General features: G+C 38.2%; 1 protein-coding gene across 2 annotated transcripts in view; it reads right to left on the reverse strand.

Moving 5' to 3' along the window:
* Window positions 1–20,432, reverse strand: part of smap1 (small ArfGAP 1) — a 107,802-nt gene that overhangs the window by 44,475 nt on the left and 42,895 nt on the right. For both annotated transcript variants that reach the window (XM_084093882.1, XM_084093881.1), the window contains one exon: window positions 17,756–17,836. In XM_084093882.1, coding sequence (XP_083950008.1) covers window positions 17,756–17,836 — 81 coding nt within the window. The remainder of the gene's footprint in view (window positions 1–17,755; window positions 17,837–20,432) is intronic.

Here is a 20,432-nt window from a genome sequence, read left to right on the forward strand (position 1 = left end):
GGTCCGATCGATTGTGCAATAAGTGACAGCCCTTTGACATGCTTAATCTTTGATAGGCAGACGCGTGATAACAGCTCAACCGTGAGTGAAACCTAAGCGCTTGCGCACGGATGGGAGGGGCGGGTGACATTCATTTTCGGTTAAACGTTTTCGGCTGTTTTTTTTTATTTCGGCCCGAAACCGATAATGCCATTTCGGCCGAAAATTTTCGGCTGCCGAAATTTCGGTGCACCCCTAGAATAAATTAAATATCTGTTTCAAAATGAAAGCGTAGCAGTGTCATAATTTCCACACTTGCAGCTCACGATCAGGTGTTTTCAGCTCAGTTCGTTGCTCCACACTCATCTCTGCATCTGCTCTGAGTTTGGGTCGCTTAAAATTTAAAACTTTTAATGCGAAACGCTTGTAAACTGGTTGTTGTCAACACCAAAGAAGCTTCCCTGTGGTTTTCCAGCAAAATAAAAGTTTGATGGTTTAACATTTGAAAATTAAAGAATAAAAAAAAAAGAAAATACTAATACCAACACTAAATACTAAAATAAAAGCTTTTAATTACATTTTTCTTAAATACCCAGATTATTACAGTGAAATATTACAATAGTAATATGTCTTATTTTAATTCATAATTTTATTTAGTAATAATAACAATGACAACATTTTAGCCAAAATTATGCAGCTCTACAAACAATAAAAGCAAACCCAGAGCTGTTTGGGCTGCTAGCTGGTGACGTCAGCTGAAATGACAAGTCATTGATTTAATATGCACAAATGATTTTGTAAATGGAGTCCGTTTAGATTTCATGTTGACTTTCAAAGGCTGTGTGCATGTGGTCTGGGAGGCATAAATCCCTCAGCGCCCATCTTTGATACAACCACTGGTGAAGTCACAGACCTATAGTATCTTTTGAAGCTATTTTATACTGCACATACACCAGAAACACACAAGAACACTTCCTCTGTCACACACACACACACGCCTTTAGGCAGGGTGGACAGTGAATCCTGAAATCCCATTCCCTGCATGAGCAGCCCAGTGAGAATCTCTCGTTCTCTCTCTCTCACACACACACACACGCTCAGTCTCACACCAACCGCCAGTCTCCCGCCCCGCACCAGCACACCTTTTTCGTCTTTTATCTCCTCTTCCTCTCCTCCGTCTCCCCCTTCCTTTCAACACCACCTCTCTCTCATCTCCCTCGACAGTTCTCTCTCTCCCTTTCTCATTTCCTTTCCTTTTGTTCTGTCTTCCTCTCTCTCTATCTCCATCTCTCCCAAACCTCATTTCTCTCTCCATCTCCCTCATCACCTCTCCATTCTCAATCTTTTCTGTATCCCCAAACCAGAAACCCATCTCCCTGTGTGTGTGGTATAAGCACAGGCCCAAGGTCATTGTTAGCCTAGATTAGGCAGGAAGAGCAGAGAGGAACGGCCATTATCATGTGACCGACGTACTTATTATTTGGTGTCCTCAGGCTGGATAGTGAATCAGCATCTACAGTTCCAACACAGACTATGAGTGGGAAATGAAGAGAGAGGAGAGAGACAAGTGAGGTTGTGCCGAGGCGGTTTTAGACAGAATGACTCAACGTTTTGATGAGGTAACACTGAGGCGAGACCAACTCATGAAGAATACATTTAAATTTACTCTAGTTCTCTGTTCGGCTGGGATTCGGCCGTAGGGAGTCATTACAACAGCACGACTCCAAGTGTGATATTGCTTTTATGGAACAGTTCAATAAACAAGTAATTATGATCAAGTGACTTACATTTCAGACTAATTTGGTTGGTTTCTATATTTTGTTTCTGCAAAAAAACAACAACCTGAAAATAAACTTGTATGTTGTATTGTATGATTTAAGATACATGGGAGTTTAGAAGTGACAGTCTATCTCAGTTTCTCTCAACATGGAAAATGTACATTCTTAAAAGAACTTTTTCAATTTTGCAGGATTCTGTCAGAGCAGTAGTGTCTCACTGTTTGTTTTTCAGCATTTCATGATGAGCAAAAAAAAAAAAAAAAAAATGGAAACGAATGAAATTTTAACAGGAACAAACAAAAACGAAATCAAACCATCTTATCTCAAACTATATTTTTTAAATGACACCATGTTGTCAGAGTTAGTATTGTGACTATGTATGGTCAGACACTTGTGCGTGTCGTTATATTGTTAACATTTTTCCAAAATCAAGCTCAAATGGTGTTTACGAGTTTTTTCACCAGCGAATGTCCGAAATTTGTTTTGTCAGTCATTAGAGTGGTCACATCTGAGGCAGTAATTGCATCGCATTAAAGGGTTAGTTCACCCAAAAATGAAAATTCTGTCAGTAATTACTCACCCTCATGTTGTTCCAACCCCGTAAGACTTTCGTTCATCTTCAGAACACAAATTAAGATATTTTTAATGAAATCTGAGAGCTGCCTCACTCCTTCATAGGCTGCTAGGTAATTGCATCTACCGACCCAGAAAAGTTAGTAAAGACATCGTTAAAATAGTCCAAGTGACTACAGTGGCTCAACCTTAAGTTTATCAAGCGACGAGAATACTTTTTGTGCGCAAAAAAAACTAAAATAATGATTCAACTATTCATTTTCTTCCGTGTGGGCCTCTGATGTGAGTTCACGAGAGCGCCACGACGATAATAAGAAATGCACAAAATCAGCATATTAGTATGATTTCTGAAGGATCATGTGATACTGAAGACTGGAGTAATGGCTGCTAAAAATTCTGCTTTGCATCACAGGAATAAAATGTATTCAATTCATTTTAAAATGATCTCAATGTATTCATTTTAAAATGTATTCAAAGAGAAAATACTTATTTTAAATTGTAATACGATTTCCCAATTTTCCTGTTATAAGCCTTTAAAATTCTCACGACCCCAAACTTTTTAATGGCAGTGTACATGAAGAAAGAGAGCAAGAGAGAAAGGAGATATGCATCACACTGGTTAGTGCCCGGCCTAGAGCTTTAAATATCTCATCTGCATTAATTATGCATTTTACCTCACAAAGACTACAAAGGAAAAATATCACCTGCTGGCACTACACATAAATATGAAACACTCATGCAGCCTTGTACTAGTGAGATGCACGTGTGTGTCTTCATTAAGTGCAGTGATCAGGGTCATTACACAAAAGCAACTATTCAATTAAACGCATGCATAATGCTAACAGCAGGTCCTGCTCTATTAGCATGGTAAAAGACCCTGAACTTATTGATCTATGGGATCTCACCTGTTCACCTGCAATCTTAATGCGTCTATGACACATACAAATATGCCACTTGTATCCCCTTTGGCACCTCGATAACAGTCTCCTGGCAGGAGGTGATGTGTGCCGAGTATTCTTTGTTGGCTTGGTGTTGCCCACCAAAAAAAATATTAAAAAAAATATATATATTTCATATAATATATAATATAAATGCATAAAATTACTGTTTTTACTGTATTTTTGAATGAATATATGCAGCCTTGGTGAGCATAAGAGGCTTTTCAAAATCTTTTTTTTTAATCCAACCCCAACTTTTGCAAGTCAGTAAACAAAAATTCAAAAAATCTTTATACTGAGATACTCCTCTTAAATCACTTACTAATTTCTGCCAAATGTTTGTAAACAGACTGCACACAAATACTAGCCTGCCCAAAGAATTTCAATTTTTTAATAGTTTAAATGATTAAAAAAAACTTTCATCAAATTTCTTTTAATGTTTTGGGGAAACTAGGCTAGATGGTACATTTTAACATTCTGAATTTCTCATTATTCATAATTTATTATTTTTTCCAAAACAGCGGGCCTGGATATCCAGTTGCCCTTCATTGTAGGGTTGGAAATTTTTTTTGCATGATCAAAATCTATCTGAGCACTAGGAACAGTCACAAAAGAGCAACGATAAAGACATGGTTTAAAGCTATTGGCTTCTTCGATTGAAGCACGGGACTTCTTGACAGTCAGCTTGAAACATAAATCTCACTCAGCTCAGATTAGAGAAGTGGTTCTCAACAATGGAGCCTCCTCAAACTTTTAATGGAGCTGACTTAAAAGTAATTAAATTAAATTTCTGGAATGAACTGGAATGAACTGTTTCTGTTAATGAAAAAAAAAAAAACTGAAAACAAGCAGCTTTGTCAAAATTTTTGCAGATATACTGGAAATATCTTAGCCGATATGGGGGTGGGTTGTCTTTGAATATTGTGTTGGACAACGGTCAAAAATGTTGAAAACCATGGTGTATTATGGAGCAGGGGCTCTGAAAACTTAATCCATCTTTAGGCTGGGAAGGGTCTCTCTCTCCCCAGCAGTCGACTGCACATCTGGATGAGCCGTATTCTACACGAGGTTGAGTGAATCAATGTATGGTCGAGTAATATGGAAATTCCTCCTCTCCAACTGCTCATAGTCCCCTGACAGCAGACTGTCACAAGAACAGCAGGGGGATGGAAAGATCTGAGCAAGAAATGCATGCACACACTCAAAAAGGACAAACACGAGTGTGATTAATAGGTGGAGCTTTCCACATATACACACACTTACTCCAATGTCTCACACATGCACAGCATGATTCTCAGGTGAACAGATGGCTTCCTATTTCATACAATAACAGACACAAAGAATCCTACACACAAACAAAGAACACTACACATGCATGTGTACCAAACAATAACAGCAGCATTTTCAGATCGGCAAACGCTGCGTGTTTCTTCTTTCATAATTTATTCATTGCTCAAATGGGAAAAAAAGACTGAAACGTAAGTTTCATTTCCAAAGGGAAAAGAACTGAGGATGAGTGAGCGAGAAAGCAAGACAGGTGTTTGAAGGAAGTGAGACACTTTTCAACTCGAGCAACAAAGAGCCAAAAAAACATATACAGGAACATGTTGTGGCACCACATGTGGAATCACACACGGTGTATGGTGTTGTGTGGGCACTAACCCTGGAGAGAAAGCAGATGCTAGCATAGCCTAGCGTGCCAATGAGAGAAAGGGGAAATTATGTTGAGCATAGCAACAGTGGATGTTTTATTATATCTATGAAACGTTTACAAATTCTGGACATGACGAAAAAAGACTGAGGTGTGTAAATGCAGAGATAATTTGTGCAGTTACCTTGCCTACTGGCCTTGAAAAGTACATGGGATAAAACGCGCTCGAAAGAGAGAGAGAGCTAGCAGGGGGTTCGGTCAAGGTTTCTGATTGCATTCAGGGAGAGTCATGGCAAATGAAAACAATTGTGGCGCGGTTGCCTTCATTAGCGCAGGGAGAGAGCTTTTCATACTAATTCCACTTAAGCCCTAATGAGCATCTCACTGATTTTTAATGAGAGACGGCCGGGCAGGACGAGATACTCGGGCAGTCGCTGCCCTCCGGAAACAGTCTACTGGGGTCACTGGAAAAACAAATCTCAATCCAATAAACTCAAAGTACAAGCCAACTAGCTGCGGTTACGTTCAGACCCTCCAGGATCTCAAATTCTGACTGCTGCAGGAGGAGAATTAAATAAAATAAAAGTTTATTCTTCCTGAAAATACAATAAAATACAAAAAGATAAGGTGCTTTAAGTGCTATAAACAATATTAGCCATTCTGGAACTTTTCACCAACTACTGAATTAGAGACAACCTCTCGTTCCCAAACCCACCCTACAAAAATACCATTACACTGTTGAGAGCACTGTAATACAGATGAGAAGCAGCAAGTCATCTCTGTGGCATACAATGGTGGCAAAATAGTGTTTTCACATGAACACCTAACAACTGCTTATGAAGCTCAATATGGTACTTAACTTAAATGATCCACTTCAGCTACCATGATCTCAACTTCTAGCTCGGCAAATATGGAACATCCAAAATGATCGACAGGAAGAAACCGTCTTAGTTTGGATGGATGGATGAACGAAAGATGGATAAATCAAAATAGTTATTAAAAATGGCATTACTTGACCACTGCATTAAAAGGAGTATGGGTTACTCTTTTGGCGTAAGTCGGCTTGCATAGGCCGTCAGCCAGAAGCTAGTTATTTTAGTTGATAAAGTTTTAAATATGGAGATTTTACTTACACTAATGCATGGCTTCACTTCAGAAGGCCTTTATTAACCCCTGCAGAGCTGCGTGGAGCACTTTTATCATGGATGGATGCACTTTTATGGACTTCAAAACAGAAACAGCCATTCACTGCCATTATAAAGCTTGGAAGAGCCAGGACATTTTTTAATATAACTCCGATATACCTCTGAAATATAACTCTGAAAGAAGAATGTCATATACACCTAGGATGGCTTGATGGTGAATAAATCATGGGGTAAATTTCATTTTAGGGTGATCTATCTCTTTAAGTAGAGCACCTTTAAGAATAATATTGTGTAATTTGTAAATTCCCTTCCTGAGTTTTATGTGACTGTGATGGTGAAGGTTATTTAAATAACAGCTGGGTTACATTTTGATTTGTACCTTTCCTACAGACAGACAGTAGACATGATCTTGAACAGGCATGACCCCTCTGGAATTAACTGTCCAGACAGAATCACATCTATTCATTTATGAGCAGCATATCATAATAACAAGCCTCCATCAAAAAACTGATCCTATTGTAGCACTATTCCAGAGAATGTTATAGACCATCTGCTGTACATTTCAGTCTATATAAGGGACCATTATGTCTAAGAAAACAAAAGAATGGAGCACAGCGGATTACAGCTTAAAATGCTACTCTGCTTTCATATAGATTAGAATGACTAGATTAGTGTTGCAGGACAGCCAAAACTGTAGGCCATACTAGGCCAAAAGAGACCACCGGAGTCTCGACAATATTTTGGTCCTTAGATTTGGCTCTAGTATATGGGATTTTATCATCCGAGTCTGATCACTTAGAAAACAATATCACAACAATATCACACAATACCTCAAACATACCCCACGATGTAAGGTTTTACTCATTCTGTAGCACAAACAGTGCAGAGCGAGTTACGTGCTACAGTTTAATACCTTGAGTTAGGTGTTTGTTTAAAACCCCAAACCCTGAAGTATGAACAACAGTGATGCGTGTCTTAGCAAACACCACTACTAAAATAAAGACTTCCAGTAATGGCTGTGGAGAGCAGGCAGTTTTCATTTGCTAAGGGAGAGCTCATCAAGGCTGCATTTCTTTGATCAAATATATTCAGTAAAACAAAAATAATATTGTAAAAAATTATTATTGAATATATTTTAAAATGTCATTTATTCAGCCTTCCAGTCTTCAGTATCACATACATGATCCTTCAGAAATCGTTCTAATATGCCGATTTGGTGCTCAAGAGAATTTGTTTATCATAGTTTAAAAAATGTGTGATGCATACTGTTTTTGTGGAAACGGATACATTTTGAGGTTCTTTGATGAATAGAAATCTAAAAAGAAAAGCATTTATTTGAAATATAAATCTTTTGTAACAATGTAAAGGTCTTTAATGTCACTTCAGATCAATTTCATTTATTCACACAAAAAAATCTTAAATGACCCCAAACTTCTGAACAGAAGTATCACAATAAATCAAAACCAGGTAGGCATTTTAACCAAATAAATATTTTTTTTGCAGTCGGCCAAGGCTGTTTATTTGTTGCCATCGATACTGAGGTTGGTACCAAAGGCTGGTATCATACCAAGGCCAAAGTATTGGTATCAATCCAACCCTACAGCAGACAGATGGAGCAATAGCTACAGCCAACTGAATTTACTTGGTTCTACATCATCTCAGCCTGGCAAACACACAAACATCTCTGAATGTTTTTATGCAGCTAAACAAACCATCATACATAACGAAAGACGTTCACCTTTCTCTTGTGCCGACAGGATGTTGTCAGACTCGCTATAAATCCCTTCGTTGTTTCACACATGAAGCCAGACTGCCATTTTAATCAGTCTACATTGACCTGGGGTCAGTGCTGGTTTCTCTCTCTGGTTTTTCCTTTATCACACTCCCTAAAACACACAGTGCTCTGGCGATCTCAACATGTGACTCACAGGCTATGGATCAGGAGAGGTCATGCTGGGGGACATGACAAAAGCGACACAATCACACACACAGTTGTGGAGGTTCAGGAGAGGCTATGAATATCATTGTAAGGTCCTCGGCTTGGCTGGTTTTAACATAAGCCAGCAAGCACCTTTGATGGCAAAGGAAATATGTATGGAGATTAACTCACAACGACAGACAAATGAAGGTTGTCGAGGGGGAAAATATGTATCAGATGCCACAAGGCAGGCACCCCTGTTCCCCGCAGGAGCGCTTTAAGAGACGTGCATGGCATCTCATTCAGCCATTCAGGGATGACCAAATTAAGGTTTGATAGATAGCTAGCTGTGGAATGATGTTTGCATTCAACAGAGAAAAACCGGAGGAGGCAGACTTGTCTTACTCTTAAAGGTGCAGTGTGTCATTTCTAAGAGCCAAACAAGCCAAAATTCATTCTTCTACTCTCACACACATACATTCTCCTTTCACATATATACATTTTACTCTTATGCAAATGTATTCAAAGTATGCATTATAAATAATAAATGTATGCAAGAAGAAAATGTATGTCTGAAAAAGAATAAGAGAATAATGCATATGTGTGAGAGAGAGTATAGTGGAAAGGGAAGGCGTATAATGAAAACGGATGGCAGGTCTGGCGCGATCGAGGTCACCGGACTGCATTCAAGCCAGCCGCGGTTTGAAAATACACGGTCAAGGCAGCCGCCAAAAAAATGGGTGTGCGCTTATTACTATGATTACGGTAAATTCAGGAACAGCAGCGAGAGAACTTTTCTCATCCGACTAGCTACTATATCCGCGGCCGCACTGTCGGATGTCGTGCGGGAGATCGCGACTTGACAATGTTTAAAAGAGATTAATTTTCAGTGCACTCAATGTTTTTGTAAAGAGAGTTTACAGTTATAAATTTAAATAGCTACGTAAAGTGCTTGTATAGAGTTGGTGTATGTTAAATGAGCTTTATCTGATTACTAAAATGTCAATGTCAGTATTGTTTTATTTGGTGGAATACACCGTTTCATTTTCTGTGACCACAGTATCAGATAAATGTGTAGTGTGAGTTTATTGAAAGAGCGTTTCACTTTTTGACATGAAGTCACACTGCCAGCCATTTCAACACTGTGAAACAAAAACAAATTTATTGTTGTCTTTGTTGAATTTGCAGATTGTACAGTGTGTGACAGAAATAAAAATGATGTGCCACCAGAAAAACAGCCTCTTCTGTGTGTGCAATAGGACATAACTGTTCTCAGACCTGATTCTTTGTCTCGATTCATGAGCAGTCCGCACTACATTTAGACATCCATTTAAGGACTCCAATGTATTTACTGCTGCTCTATTTCTTGAATCCTCAACAAATCTTGAGACAGACAGAAATCCACATAGGGTTTGAATGTGATCACTGATTTCATGTTCATTGCTATTTACTCCAAAAAGTAAAAACTGTACTGAAAGGAGAATGTATGAGTGTAACAGTAGAAATGTGTGTATGTGAAAGGAGAATGAATGTGAGAGTAGAAATGCATGTATGTTAAAGGAGAATGTATGAGTGTAACAGCAGAAATGTGTGTATGTGAAAGGAGAATGAATGTGAGTAGAAATGTATGTATGTTAAAGGAGAATGTATGAGTGTAACAGTAGAAATTTATGCATGTGAAAGGAGAATGTGTGTGTGTGACAGCTGAAGAATGGATTTTGGCTTGTGCGGCCCCTCATACATTTCTGAGCCGCTAGCTAATATATATATTTTATTATTAAAATCATTAAAATTGTTTAATGCACATACCTACATACATACATGCCTACACTGCATTGAGCAGACCTGTTCAGTTTTTAATTGTAGTGTCTGTTCTCCAACTGAATTCAATTATTATTATTTTTTTTTACTATAAAACAATCAAAACACCGGTAACAGATAATCGCAGCAAGCCTAAACATGAGATATTACACATATTAAAAAAACTATTAAATAAATAACACAGACATCCTACTAACCCTTTGTGCCCCCTTAGGGGGCAGTTTGAAAACCTCAGGGCTAAGGTATCGATTTAGTATTGATACAGTATGAACCTCTGGTACCTTGGTTTCAAAGACAATGTTAATCTCAATCCAGTCTGACAGCAGACAGAGGGACATCCACTACAGCAAACTGAATGTAGTTTGTTCTACATTAGTGCACTGGTTTTGTGTGTGGAGGTTCACGTTCACACATGAGCTGTCACGTATGGCCACAGGCACCAGCCCCAAAGGCACAAAGGTGCTGAACTGCCCTGTCAGGATCTTTCCCTCCATTCCTTCATCTTTCACACTTTTGCCTTCATCTCATCTCATCCCTCTCCCTCTGGGAACGGTGCGAGACTGCTCTAGAACAGGAGGTGCCCCTGCAGTGTTAACTCAGTCTCTCTTAATGCTTAGTCGTGTTCCAGGAGTTACAAAGACAGTGAATATTCTTGACTCGGTGGAGCAGAAAGGGGAGAGATTGCAGCTAGACTTCCAAAGGCCACTGCATTTTTCAATCTTCTCCACTGTGACCCACAATTCAAACAACATACCACCACACATAGTTGAGACAGATAGCAAGAAAGTAGGATAGTGGACTAGTGGGTTGTGAGCCAAAAAAAAGTGCAGGTTGGTTCTGAAGCATGCAAATCTTAAATGCAAATTAAAGCTATGGTCTACGATTTCAAAGATTGTTCATTATTAATAACCTCGTTTAGATGCTGGTTATGGTTCTACAGTACAATCCTAACAATATGAAGAGAAAAAAGAATGAAAAAAATCCATTCACTCTATTGGGCGTACAGCTGCAGAGAAGTTGACCAATGTAAGCTGTCCGGCCGGACAGCTTACATTGGTCAACTGCTCTCATCCAATCCCCCGCTCCACTTGAAACTCCACATGGCGCTCGCGTCTCCACCCCACCGCACCCCACCCCGCCCCGCCCCCCTCCTGCGACATGATATTTCGCGGACAAGCAGCTGACAGTCTATGGTAGCTAGCAAAGTAGCATCAGCTCAGCAGTGGAGATTTGGGACTGAAAACCGACGCTGACACGGCTGACTTTTTGTTGAGCAGGTAAGCATTTATTTATACTTTTATGGTGTGAGGTGTTACATAAATAGCTTTTTATCAGTCTTGACAACATGCTCATGCTGCCGGTCGGCATTGGAATGTTAGCCGTTAAGCATCGCCTATCACGGGTCAAAGTAATTATATTTCTTGAAGTGCTTGAATATATTTCAGTAGGCGTAGCGGGTTTCTATTCGAGCCGATCGGAATTTGAACAAGATGCGCTGTTTACTACCGGTGATCACAGCTTGACTGAGTGACGTTGTTCAGGTCGTTTCCCGGTGGGAGGAATCAGGTAGCACAGAGGGGAGGGGTGTGTGTGTGGAGGGGCGGGATGAGTTTTTTAAAACTTCCCATCCGTCTCAGGCTTTCTCGACCGATTTTCAACATCGTAGACTACAGCTTTAAATGCAACTAATCATATAATGGTGCACAGCTAGGACAGCAAAATATACAACACAAAAAAACATTTAAAAAAAACAAAACACAGTGGACATTTGTCATGTCCATTTTAGCTGACTACAAAGGCTATTCATGCAACCAAACTCTACAGTATTTTGGTGCAAATTATCTGTCACTTTGTAATACGTCAAATAATAATACAATAAACTGCCCAGTGTGTGTTAAACTGTTGGAAAAAACACTTCTTGTATTTACACAATGGTCAATTATGACTCATATTTCTGACTCTAAATTCTGATTTGATCAGCAGTACCTGCCCACTTTGCACAGCTACAGTGAGTTGTTCAAAATCTTTCTTTTTAGTAAACTCTTTGTACACAAACAATGTTCTCAATGCTCAAGTTCATGTGTAAAGCCTCTGGTGATACTTCGAGCAAAGTTTCATGTTGTGTCGAGCCTTCTTGGTGTTTTAAAAATAGCGATTTTTGATGCTATCATAGAAGTGCCCCAAGCACTCCCATTCAAAAGGCAATTTGACCGAAAACGAAAATACGGTCAAACTTAAGTGGCGTTTCCATTCTAATTATGCTTTTAAAAGAAAGTTTGCCTCGGGTAGATTAACAAAAAGACCCTAGATTGCATTTTGGCGAGAGTTACCCTTTAAGGGTGCTTTAACACTGGCAGTTTAGTTCGAAACGGGGTACAGTTCCCATGAAAAATTGTTAAAATGGAAGCTGTCTTGAGGACCAGGAGCACACCAGGGTAACCGAACCAAAGATTACCTGTAGATCTGAGTTCAGTCGTACTGGAACTGTGGCATGATTTGATTGAATGAAGAGCTGCACGATTAATCGTTAAAAGATTGCAATCTCGATTCAAACACCTACGCAATCTCATCTCAAATACAATAGAGCAAAGATACAAATAAATTAAACAGTGCTTTTCAGATTTTTCAGGTATCTAACAGTAGTTTTTAGGTACATAAATTGAATAAAGTAATCCAGGGTTCGTACAGATACTGTAAAATGAAACTCCAGGACTTAAAGCACTACTTTTTTGGGTTTTCAAGGACTACAATCAGAGATCTGACCTTATCAAACAATATCTTTATTATCTTTCAAATTCTTAAAAAGGTAAAAAGATAAATAAAAATACAACCCCAAATCAGAAAAAGTTGGGACACTGTACAAATTGTGAATAAAAACAGAATGCAATGATGTGGAAGTTTCAAATTTCAATATTTTATTCAGAATACAACATAGATGACATATCAAATGTTTAAACTGAGAAAATGTATCATTTTAAGGGAAAAATAAGTTGATTTTAAATTTCATGGCATCAACACATCTCAAAAAAGTTGGGACAAGGCCATGTTTACCACTGTGTGGCATCCCCTCTTCTTTTTTATAACAGTCTGCAAACGTCTGGGGACTGAGGAGACAAGTTGCTCAAGTTTAGGAATAGGAATGTTGTCCCATTCTTGTCTAATACAGGCTTCTAGTTGCTCAACTGTCTTAGGTCTTCTTTGCTGCATCTTCCTCTTTATGATGCACCAAATGTTTCTATGGGTGAAAGATCTGGACTGCAGGCTGGCCATTTCAGTACCCGGATCCTTCTTCTACACAGCCATGATATTGTAATTGATGCAGTATGTGGTCTGGCATTGTCATGTTGGAAAATCCAAGGTCTTCCCTGAAAGAGACGACGTCTGGATGGGAGCATATGTTGTTCTAGAACTTGGATATACCTTTCAGCATTGATGGTGCCTTTCCAGATGTGTAAGCTGCCCATGCCACACGCACTCATGCAACCCCATACCATCAGAGATGCAGGCTTCTGAACTGAGCGCTGATAACAACTTGGGTTGTCCTTGTCCTCTTTAGTCCGGATGACATGGTGTCCCAGTTTTCCAAAAAGAACTTAAAATTTTGATTCGTCTGACCACAGAACAGTTTTCCACTTTGCTACAGTCCATTTTTAATGAGCCTTGGCCCAGAGAAAATGCTTGCGCTTCTGGATCCTGTTTAGATATGGCTTCTTTTTTGACCCATAGAGTTTTAGCCGGCAACGGCGAATGGCACGGTGGATTGTGTTCACTGACCATGTTTTCTGGAAGTATTCCTGAGCCCATGTTGTGATTTCCATTACAGTAGCATTCCTGTATGTGATGCAGTGCCATCTAAGGGCCCGAAGATAACGGGCATCCAGTATGGTTTTCCGGCCTTGACCCTTACGCACAGAGATTGTTCCAGAGTCTCTGAATCTTTGGATGATATTATGCACTGTAGATGATGATAACTTCAAACTCTTTGCAATTTTTCTCTGAGAAACTCCTTTCTGATATTGCTCCACTATTTTTCACCGCAGCATTGGGGGAATTGGTGTTCCTCTGCCCATCTTGACTTCTGAGAGACACTGCCACTGAGAGGCTCTTTTTATACCCAATCATGTTGCCAATTGACCTAATAAGTTGCAAATTGGTCCTCCAGCTGTTCCTTATATGTACATTTAACTTTTCCCGGCCTCTTGTTGCTACCTGTCCCAACTTTTTTGGAATGTGTAGCTCTCATGAAATCCAAAATGAGCCAATATTTGGCATGACATTTCAAAATGTCTCACTTTCAACATTTGATATGTTATCTATATTCTATTGTGAATAAAATATAAGTTTATGAGATTTGTAAATTATTCCATTCCTTTTTTACTCACAATTTGTACAGTGTCCCAACTTTTTCTGATTTGGGGTTGTATAATAATAAAGTGCACACATGCAAAGTATGCAATGACTGTGGCAACTTTAACAATTGAAAGGATTCTATGGAAAAGGATTCTGTGAAAAGATCACTTTCCTTATTCAAACTGATTTTTTTTTCATGAATATATGATTGACCTGAAGAATTAAAGCTGTATCATATACTTGGATATTTATATGAGCAATATCACGCTCATAGCCATGCAAAATGTCTTTATATCTATATGAGACAGGCTGTAGCATTAATTTTGCATGAAAATATTGTCTATCGTCGAAAAAAATGTAACACTAATTTCATAAGGTCTTTCAATAATTCAAGCACTTTTCATAAATATGACTGTTTAAGGGTTTTCCCAGACATACATTTCAAAAAGTCAAATTCAAGTACTTCAAGCACTTGTACCTTGTACAAACCCTGGTAATCAAACGTAAAATAACATTGCATATAATCTTCACAGTATAAATTTAAGATGAATCATTATTGAAGTTATAAAAGCTATTAAATTAAGAGCAGTGAGTTATTTCTTGTCTTTTGTTGTTTGATTAACATTGAAAACACAGACAGTAATATTAGGCTGCTGTCACTTTAATACAATGCATGGATCCAGTACACTGATACTGTACACATCACGTGCGTTGTCTTTCTCGACTGTTTACATTCACTTAAGACATAACCTACTATGTTTGCTAGGATACTTGCCAAGACAGGCATGTTGACATCATTTGTGTGAATTTGTCCATTCAAGCGCAATATTTGCACGCTGTCTGACACAAGGCTTTCCCTGTGCAAGCTTCGGATGAGTGCACACACAAATCTTCTCACAGCATGCAAGTTGAGTTCTCATTTGCAACTTCTTGAGCTTGAATGTTTAAATTGGCAAGGCTTATATACAAATTTTGTTTAAAACACTGATAGCAACATGTGCTGTTCAGGTCTCACCTGCGCTAGCGCTCTCAACACCTGGGTGATGATGAGGAAATGACTGGTCATATTAGAACATACGGCACTCGCATTGAACACAGTTTAGGGGAAGCCAGAATGAATATCCATCGACAGAAAAATACATTAGCCTAACTCTCTCTGTCTGTTTTACGTGATGCTATTTTCAACAAACCATATTATAGATGCGTCGTCGTTTAAGATGAACCGTGGGTGGAGAACGGTACGGTTCGAATTTTTACTGGGAAAAATCGCGCACGTTCTCAGACCGCAGCAATCGTGCCCAGGTAAAAAGCACCCTAACACAACAGTTAACTAGCCATTCATACAACCTATCGTCTAGTTTTGCATACTCCTAGTTGAGAGCCACTTGTGCAGGACAACAGAGCATGAAGGATAAGGAGCCACAGAGAGAGAGAGAGTAAGATTGCGAGAGACACTACTGAAGAAAAAGCACAGCACTCTGCCCTTTCCGTGACTCTTTCTCCACTCTCACTCAGGGCCATCCAGCCTCGCACTACCGCCTGTCAATCAAGTACCACCATTGTGCTCTCTGACTGCTAGACGACAATAATACACATTCCCAAAAGCCTCACACAATCTTTTTTTTTTCTCTCACACTCGACTGCCAATTCCTTATCCCTTTTTTCCCTGCGTTTGTTTTCTGCGCTACAATCCCAGATGACCCCAAACTGTGCTTCAGGGTAGGGGGAAGGTGTGTGTGACTGCGAGTGGTTATGAAGTGTAGCCCAAAGGAAAGCAAAGTGCCTGGATTGAGAGGATCATTACACAAGTACAAATGTAAGATGCCTGTTCATGTTTTTTTTTTCTTGTGCTGCAGAGTTGTGAATGTGCACTGTCGACTAGACGAAAATTTTAAATTATTGCTGCTGTGGCTATTTCAGCACATCTATGAAGTGTTTGCTTGTTTGCTCAACATCTCCGCAGTACAGAGAGATTAAGTCAAGCCTGCAATATCTGTTACTCTACGTGTCCACTGGCGCAGAAGAAACCCGCTCGATACCGCTCAAAGCACTAGAGATCAGACACTCGGGGGTTTGTCTGTGAAATGAACAGCAGTGTGGTCGTTTCCGTGCGGGCAATTGCGTTCGATACATCTTCAATGAAGTCATCGAATATATATGCGAAAGACTATAGCTTGAAAAATGCTAACTTAATTTCTGAATGCCAAAAGTATCCATGTGGTGGCAATTTAATACATTTTTTGATTATGCTATTCTTTTGACAAACATAATTTAGAATACATCATAAACAATAATGCATCATATATACACACACACAAAACTGGTCAAAAGTTTGGGATCAATAAGATGTTTTGTTAAAAAAAATAATGAAGCAAGGACACTTTAAACTATGAAAATTAACCGTTGAAATTTATATCACTGTTTCCACAAAATATTAAGCAGCATAATGGTTTTCAACATTGATAATAATAAGAATTGTTTCTTCAGAACCAAATCAGCATATTAGAATGACTTCCGAAGGATCATGTGACACTGAAGACTGGAGTAATGATAATGAAATTTCAACTTTGCCATCAGATAAATAAAATACACTTTAAAATATTGAAATAGAAAGGTTATTTTAAATTGTAAATGATATTTCACAAGTTTTACTGCATTTTTGATAAAATAAAATGCAGTCTTGGTGAACAGAAGAGAGTTCTTTCAAAAACTTTTTTTTTTTTTTTAAACCTTCTCAACCCCAACATTTTTATTTGTAGTGTGTACTGTGTATATATAAATATAAGTGTATAATACAAATTTAATTATATTTTATTTATATTTTTCTTTTAAATCACAAAATGATATGCTGAATAAAATAATTTAGAGATCAATCTCATGATTTCCAATCAGTCTTTACAAAGTAGTCAAATGGTAAAAAGGTCAAATTTGGTAAATGTTAACTTTTTTTTTTTTTACATACTTTTCTACAAAAGCCCTGGAATCTATTTAGTATCAATGTAACACACTTTTGTCAACTCAACCTCATTCTAGCCACAAAGAGAACATGCAAACTAAATTTGAAATTTGAATAAATAATATTAATATGTCAATGTGATTTCAGCACCAGAGACGCCACTGTCTACATAACTTTATTCGCATTAAGTTTCTCAGCCATTTCACATTCACACCACCTTAAATACACAATCCCCCACATGAGGTTTTTAACTAAAATGAACCCAGCGATTCCAGTGAATTTCCTGCAAAAAGATGTATGAATATGCAAGATAAATTAAACTCAAGTGCCCAGAGTGTTTGATCTCACAAGAGACGGGACTGTGATCTTCCTTATGGTCACTGTCCTACTCAAGTGTGATTCTCAAAAACTCACTTTTGCAAAAATGCAAGCATTGGAAATCAAGAAAACCAGAGAATCAAATCATTCATATTTGTACAGCCTTTTCCCACTGGGATCATATTTAAGAAGCCCAGGAATATCAGGTACCTGCTTTTCAAACAGAACGACTTAAAATGATTCAAAAACACAGCTCTCATTAAAAAGGTAATGGCTCCAGTCTATTTGGTCAGTTGATTGATTACAGAGGTATTCAGAGGTTGATTACCTTCTCAAAAACTGCTGGCTTGCTTCCTTTATCTGTGTCCTTTTCCCTCTTCTTCTCCTCCTTTTTCTTCTCTCTCTCTTTCTGTGTCAGAATGAGGAACAGAAAATATAATGTGTCAGGATAAACTGCACTCAGAGATAGGACATAGACACAAACACATCACGCATACACACACACAGCCAAGAAATTGAACATGGAGAAAAAGTTGAGTCAGCCACAAGTCTGAGGTGACTTTAGGGCACAAGGCTTACCATTTTGCCTTGAGGCCTGTACTTTGACAGCTAAAATATGGCTACCAAAGCTTAACACACACACATGATATATATTTAGTTTTCTACAACTATGGGAACATCACAGAAAAACTTCTACAGACAGAGATGACCTTCACAGTGTCATTGTCATTTTTCATTTATGTACTGTTTCTGATAATATTTTTGTGGTGGAAGAGTATGCATATTAGGCGTGCTGTACAAAAGGAGGGCTTCGAGCTCGAAATTTGGCCCAAACCCAGCATACTCCCCCAATATTCCTGGCTGGGATAGAAACCAGCCGAGAGTGAGGAGTTGGGGTGGCGGAGGGATGCTGGAAAACTGTTGTAAGATGCCTATATCAGGGTTAGGGTTAGGACATACTATTATTGCAGTCGGACCAAATGCAATGATTGGATGACATTTTTTTGGTCCTGAGACATCCACAGAAGACATTTGTAATTTTGTTTATATTCAGACCACTTCTATTATTGATTGCTATCAGGATGTGAAGAGATTTCAACCAGTATAACAAAAAGTGTTTAAGAAAAACATTGCCCGCCCTACATTTAATATCAAGCACATCCTACTTTACGAAAGACACACGTTACATGATTTTACTGATTTGCAAATTAAGTTTGGGCTTTAAGGAGGAACGAAAGTGCACAGCTAGAAAAAAAAAGTAATGGTAATTTTGAAATTGAATTGGAGAATTTTTTTTATATATATTTTTTTTTAAGGCTAATTTAGAGTTAGCATTTTATGTATCTCTTAAATAGATTAAATATAATTTTACAACCTTGAGTTTTCTTTTTTTCATAGATCATGTTTTTTTTTTAATCTCACACTCCAAGCAAAATTGCTTGCCAAGATGGAAATGATTCCACAACAACTGAGGACAGTCATAATTTTTGAAAATTCATGTAAATAATTTTAACAAAATTGATAATATAAACAAAAAGAAATAAACAAATCATTTAAATATCTTAAGTTTTAAACATGTTCACAAACAAAATTAGTATTATGATTTTTTTGTTTAAGAGATAACATGTATACATATACACACACAAACATACAATTTTGGGAACAAGTGACTGGGGTTGAAGAAACACCCATATCCAGTTTTGCAATAGCTTTTAACAAAGTGCACCGTTTGAAACTCCCAACACTATGGCGAAGCCAAACAATTGCATCATAAAGGTTTGGCCTTGATATCGAGCCATCAGCCCTCCTTTTCTCTCAGCGCAAATCAATTGCTGCTGCAAAAACGCTGAGCGAGAGGCTGGTTCAGGTGTGGGAGTAAAGGATCAGAGTGGGTTTTCTGCAGTCGTGGTGGTGTGTCTGACTGGCACTATGATTACCAGCAGAAGGAACAAATGGAGAACAGGCCTAGAGGAGAGGTGCGGATTGGCCGTTTGGAGCTCTTTATGGGCCCATTGATTATTCTATTTCCCCTCTGCATGCTGCCAGAGCTGTACTATCGATTCCTTTCCACAGCAGAGCACAGAGGCATCTCAGTGTGCACTCCACACACACACGCCATCAAATACAACCACAGCACTTTTTAACAATGGATGTGAACCCGTCAGTGTGATTTGTATAGGTTCTTTCAACTTCCCCTTTGTTTGGTTTAAATTATCGTTCTTAAAGGCTGTTATATAATCTGTTGCTAACTTGTCAATAGTCAGATGGTTCTGGTTGAGCAATTACATCCGCTTTACATGCTCCATTTCACAAATAGATGTATTTGAAATTGTAGCAGTAGGAAATTAAACAGTACTGGTATATATGATTGATTTTATTATTTTTTCTTAGATATAATATTACTTATAATTTATACAATAATGACAATAATAGTTATTATAATTTTATAATAATTGTTGTTATAGTTTACATACAATATATATTATTTAGAATAATAATAATGGCCACCAACATATTTTGGTGCTTCTATGCTGTTGCCAAACTATCTTAACCAAACATGGTGGCTAACCAACTTGACCAGCTAAGATGTGCTAGTCTAGCACTATCCAACATAAACCAAGCTGGACATGGACATGGGGATTGCGTAACACATTATATCATAGAACATTGATTCAGTGATTGATTAGCAGCACAAAAAGGGCTGTCCCAATTCGCATACTACTTTGTTGGTGATGTGAAAGTGCATTCAGAGTATGTAGTAAAGATAGTTTTGTGATGAAATATCACCTCAAAAAATTGCATCTAGATACAGCATATCAGAGGCCAGTAACCAATAGGTCTTAGTACAACATCGATATTTCAAGTTCGTTTTCTTCCAGCTAAAAGCTAAATGTGTCAAGTTAGTGCATATGGATGGATTCAAAGCTAACAGACAGGGACTTTGTTTTTAGGTTTTATGGAAGTACATTTTAAAAAATGTAGCAGAAAAAGTACTAAATTTGGGC

The sequence above is a fragment of the Abramis brama genome (assembly GCF_963993115.1).
Source record: "Abramis brama genome assembly, chromosome: 19".
Classification (NCBI taxonomy): domain Eukaryota; kingdom Metazoa; phylum Chordata; class Actinopteri; order Cypriniformes; family Leuciscidae; genus Abramis; species Abramis brama.